This window comes from Notolepis coatsorum (genome assembly GCF_963971535.1).
Source record: "Notolepis coatsorum genome assembly, chromosome: 19".
In the NCBI taxonomy this organism is placed as follows: domain Eukaryota; kingdom Metazoa; phylum Chordata; class Actinopteri; order Aulopiformes; family Paralepididae; genus Notolepis; species Notolepis coatsorum.
The window spans coordinates 66,069,626-66,075,625 of NC_140183.1; the positions used below are offsets into that span (position 1 = coordinate 66,069,626).

A 6,000-nucleotide genomic window follows, 5' to 3' on the forward strand; every position below is an offset into this window, starting at 1 on the left:
AATATGCCTAATTGATAATAGACGTGTGTGTTCCTTATGCTTTCAGCTAATACCTTTCTTTGCTGATCGGAAAAATGATCCGATCCATGACTCAAAACCTTGATATAAGATATTCCTTTATTGATCCCCTTGGGGAAATTCAGTAAAGAGGATGTGATCCATTGCACCAAGTGTTTATTTCCCACCCAGGTTTTCAGCGGAGCGTCAAGGGTAGTGAGATGCGTGTAATGGGCGTCTGCAAAAAGCTTCCCAGAAACGGGAGTCTTTCGGGAATCAGAGTGGCCTCACTATTTTTTTGTACCAGCCGTGGTGAAAAGCAGGCGTTCTACACACACTCGCCAGCCCGCCCGCGGTACACCCGACACCCTACCTGCAGTGTCCCAGCCTCACTCTCAGTCTGAACGTCAACACAGAAGGGTGAGAACTGCCTGAGGCCACGGCTACTCCAGGTAACATAATCTTCCGTTACCACCTGCCACACGAGACCAAGCCCATTCACAACTACACAGGTCTTCCACGTGAACCGAGAGACACTCGGTCGCAGATCTGTTTCTGGTGGATCCCTACATGGCACGAGTGTCTGTATGTTCAGTGTATGCATGTGGCGCCATCATCCTTTAAAGAGTCACCTGACAGCATGATAAATACCCTGTATGACATTCAGGTGTATTTAGCCATCATTCTTTACATTAGTCATAACTTCCTTTAGGTTGCTTCCGGAGATAAAAATGTAGCATAGATGGTGTGCAAATAGCTAAGCTCAGGCACAAAACAGGTGGTTACAAACTTGCTCCAGTGGCCAGCAAGACCAGACAAGCCTGAAAGCTCCATCTAAGCACGGACTGGCCCACGTGGCTGCCCAATTCACCTGTTGGCCAACAACAACATCAGTGTTGGAATGGGAATTGCATGACACACAGAGCTCCCTGATCCATAGTCTGTAGGTACGGTAGGCACATTGATTGATTGATTGATTGATTGATTGATTGATTGATTGATTGATTGATTGATAACTTGTATTAACAGATTGCATAATGGGTACAATACAGTACGGCCGGGCTCAATACAAACAACTGCTAAGAGGATGCAGACCAGAAAAAGACGTTAGTCTTGTTTACATCAGGGTCCTCCTCACATGGATCAAAGCGTTGGAATAAGTAAGTATTGGTTACTGTAGCAGCAAGCCATGTGCAAACAGTAACCTGGTCGTGAGTGTTCCCCTCCACACAGTACAAGTTGCTGATTGAGCAGGATGCATGCAATCTGGCCAGCCCCTAACCCCAGTAAAGCAACAAGCTAGGCCCAGTTGCATCTAGGTAGCCATACCTATTACTGTATGTCTGATTAGCCTCTACTGGTTCCCTTGCAGTAATTTTTCCAGAGACGGCGCGGAAGTATGAGATGCACTAATTATTACAACAAGGGCTAACTGGACGGTGGTGATGATGTTGCAGCTGGGTTAAAAAAATAAATAATAATGTATAGGATGCCATTGCCATGACGTGCCATCTAATACACAAACACAGGTCGGAGAGAGAGGGGGGCGGGGGTCGGGAGGTGGGCGGAGGAGGAGTAGAGCAACATGTAGCTTAGCTATAACATTAGCAGACAGGGCTGGCATGATGCGATCTAATTGAGGGTGGCAGGCTTTTATTAACCCAGCGCTGAAACATAATGATAATAACCAGTTAGCGGTGTCCAACACCAGTCAAACCCGTGTGTTGTTCATGGTCAAGACAGTTGGGACAATTTTGCAATAACGGCCAGCCGTGTGTAACGTTACCTTTGCCTTTTCAAGTGGAGTGAATCTCAAGACGTGCACAAAAGGGTTTCTGAAGGGGGGAGCGTGTTCCATCTTCTTCCCCTCGCCGTCTCCTTCCATCGCACCGAGTCTGCTACTCGGCAACCTCATCCTCAAGAAAGAAAAATGGAGAAAAAAATAACTCGAGTCGAGGATGCAAATGCAACAAGAACAACGTTACTTATCGAAAGGAGCGACTGAGAAGAAATCTCAGTTTCTTATCCGATCTTGTTGCTGGCAGATTGTCTGGGCTACTAGCTCGGGGATTAGCTGAGGATAATGTGAAGGTGTATAGCTTCTTCTTTCTGTGGCTACAATACGCAGCAGTGTTTTACAGTGCAGAGCTGCAGCCACAGAGCGTCCCGCTATCTGAGCTGAAGACGCCACAGTAGCCCCTCACGGAACAAGGTCCCCCCCTTTCCTCTGCCAGGGCGCATGCGTTGAGTTTATCCCTTTGATTGATTGATTGATTGAACATTTTATTAACAGATTGCAGAATGGGTACAAATAATACACAGTACAGCTCAATACATACAATTGTTAAGGGGATGCAGACCAGAGAAAGACTTTCGTCTGGTTTACATCAGGGTCCCCCATTTTCAATTCAGGTAGGTGGGGTGGGGTTTGGGTTTCCAAGCACGAGCTGTGGTGTTACCATGCACACACCTGATGGATGTGTACAGTATATCTCTCATAGATAGATATACTTCCAGTTGCCACCTGGATCCGGATCTTTATACCACCAATGTAAACAAACCAGCCAATTGAAAACTCGTTGTACCCGTTCTCTATTGGTTGTTCTCTAGTTATAGTCCTTGTATCTAGACAAGTTCATTCAATTAATCTCGACTCTTGCTGCAAGATAATGAAAACATGTTTACATTCCATTTTTTTGGTTGTGGGACTAACGGGTTCTTTACTTTTGGATCACTGGTTGTGCCTTTAAACATGCATTAGGCTTTGGTTAATAGTTGGCACAAATAGAATAGAATAGAAAGTGTGATTGTCATTGTACCAATACAATGGAATTAGGAGTGCTACTCCTGATCAGTGCAGTTAAAACAAGGGACAACTACAATACACATATCATTCACAACATGCTACACATATCACTCACACAGTACACATAGTTCCTCACAATACACATCTTTGCTAAAGGTAATTAAAAGTGCAGGTCAGTATAAAACAGTGCATAGACAGATAAGTACAATATATATATATATATCAATATAAATACAATTCCAACATCATGAATATAGCTTATCAATGTCTGAATATAGAGTGATGATTATTGCACAAATATATAAATGGTAAATGGACTGCATTTATAGAGTGCTTTTATCCAAAGCGCTTTACAACTTGTGCCTCACATTCACCCATTCACTCACACATTCACACCGACAGCAGAGGCAACCATGCAAGATGCCAACCTGCTCATCGGGAGCAGTTAGGGGTTAAGTGTCTTGCTCAAGGACACTTCGACACACTGCCGGGAGAAACCGGAATCGAACCAGGGACCTTCCAATTTCCAGATGACTGCTTTACACCCCCTCCGCTCACCCTCTGTTGGCCTTCTGACCATACCCAGCTCACGCCTCAGCACCATGGGTGCTCAAGCTTTCAGCTGCTCTGCTCCCAGACGTTGGAACTCCCTGCCCCCACATGTCTGACAGTCTGACTCTATAACATCATTCAAATCCCAACTCAAAACCCACCTGTTCAAACTAGCCTACTCACTATAACTGTACCCTGTGTGTCACTGTTTTATACTCCCGGTTGTTTGTTTTGTTTTTAACTTCACTGACACTTTTGCCAAGACCACTATTTTGACTGTCTTGTTTTGTTTTGAAAGGTGCCTCCAAATAAAATGTATTATCATTTATTATTATTATTATTATTATTATTATTATTATTATTATTATTATTATTATTATTTATTATTATTATTATTATTATTATTATTATTATTATTAGTAGTATTATTACCTCCTGAGCCACTATCGCCCCCCGGATATGTGTATGGGTAGTGGGATGATTACTGTTTGCTGGTGTTTCGAGTTCTCATGGACCAGGGAAAGAAACTGTTAGTGAGCCTGGAAGTGCAAACTCTGATGGACCTGTAGAGCCTGTTAGAGGGCAACAGGTGCTGTGTTGGGTGGTGGGTCCTTGATAATGTCTGGAAATGTCTTCCAGGGAGGTCAGAGTTAATGACCCTCTGGAGAGCTCTCATGTCCGCGGCTGAGCCCCCTTGCATACCACACTGTGATGCCATACGCCAGATATGCTTTCAATGAGAGCGGTAGAAGGCCAGCTTTTGTTCCAAGTTGTTCTTCTTGTGTAGCCTCAGGAAGTGTGGACGCTGCTGGTGCCTTCTTCACTGTCGCCGAGCTGTTGGTGGACCAGGAAAGCTCCTCCGAGATGTGGAGTCCCAGGGTCGAGGACCCTTTCCACACAGTCCCCATTGTGAGATGGTGATGGCCCGCAGGGGTAGCATTCCCGTCGCCGTGCATGGGGGCGGGGGGGTTCACATGCCTTTGAGCAACATTGTACTTATTTTATGCCTATTATGTCTGCATGTTTGCGTTGCACTACTTTTATTGTCTTTTATACCTATTCTTATGTCTGCGATTTATGCATTGTTTTTTATTCTGTCAACTATTATGCTGATTTTATGCCTATGTTCATTTTATGCTAATTGCTATGGGGCAATCTGGACTGTGATCCATGTATGAAAAGTGCTATATAGATAGTTATTCATATTTATTATTATTATATTGTAAAAAAATGTCTAAGTCTCGATGACATTGAAAATGAGGGTGACCTCAATTGTCCTTTTGAGAATAAATAAATAAAGGTTTGAATGTGGAGTGGAGCAGGGTCCACGCTGTGGCTCCTGAAGTCAATGATGATTTCTTTGGTTTTTGACGTGTTAAGAACCAGGTGATTGTCTGCTCACCATACCGTCAGCAGAGCTCCCTGTAGGGATTATAACTATAGTCTATCAATATTCTAATCAATATTCCAATGGTGCTCATTCCACAGTGCATGTGAAATCATCATCAAACCTTTATTTAAAAACTTAAAGATTCAAATAGATGAGACAAAATTAGTAATACAACAAGATAAAAACAGGGGAAATAACCTAAAACACAAGATAAAAACAAAGAAAATCATCTAAAGGCTAGATGTTACAGACTGATGTACAGTGGTCAGTGATCATGGTTTTTAACTGTGCATATACTGCACATGTTGGAAGAGCGTTGACCTTTAACGTGGGTTGAAGGATGCTCCATGAGTCATTGCGTCAGGAGCATTAGTGGAAAAGCCAGACCTTCGGAGCTCAGAACAAGCTCAAGTCAAGAGTATTATTTGTCACGGCATACAAGGCATACAGTGAAATACGGGTGGTCATGCCCGCAGCGATTGTGCAATAATACAAGTAATAATAGTAATAAGACATTATCATAACAGGTATAATGTACATAAAGGTAAAAGACATGCTAAGCTTGAGGGACCTTAAGCACAAGCCAGTCAGATAGGGTCCAAAGTTCCAATCCGGCAACACTGTGATATAAGGTGGTAGCTCACCAATAATGGCTTTGTAAATAAACAATACCAATGTTAATTGCACCTCTCTGCAAGAGAGGGCCAACCAACCTTGTTATACAGGAGACAATGGTGGGTATCACTAGTAATGAATCTCAGGGCAGAGTGATAGACCGTGCTCTGCTTGCCTTCCAGAAAGACTTCTGTGTTTGTGTGTGCGCGCGTATGTGTGCATGTCTGTTAGATAAAATATCTTTAACACTTTAAGGACCAGCCACGAGTTATACGTGTTACGGTGCCATGCGTTGTGGACCAGAGCCACGAGTTAACTCGTGGCGAGTTGTTATTGTTTTATTCCATATTAATAACGCTATTAACGTCCCCGATCGACTTGCAGGACCTACCCGCATATTTGATTTTCTAAACATGCCATCGCTCCACTGCAGTATCATTGAGGGCGATTGAAAAAAAAATGTTTACTGTCTGTGGGCGTTTCATATGAGCCTCGATCCCAGCCGAACATACTCCATCTTTGATCCCGTTACCGAACGCAGATTTCAGCCTGGAATAATGGGATTTATGATCAGCCAATGGACATATCGATCTACCAGATTCCGATGACTAATGATGAAATGCTGCCGGCGATCACATGG

General features: G+C 43.4%; 1 protein-coding gene across 1 annotated transcript in view; it reads right to left on the reverse strand.

The window, feature by feature from the left end:
• Positions 1-1,912, reverse strand: part of LOC311245750 (lysophosphatidylcholine acyltransferase 1) — a gene marked incomplete at both ends in the record, with an annotated part of 164,662 nt that extends 162,750 nt beyond the window's left edge. The window contains one exon of the mRNA XM_084335722.1: positions 1,784-1,912. Within this exon, the coding sequence (XP_084191848.1) occupies positions 1,784-1,912 (129 nt within the window). The remainder of the gene's footprint in view (positions 1-1,783) is intronic.
• Between the last annotated feature and the right edge of the window lie 4,088 nt (positions 1,913-6,000).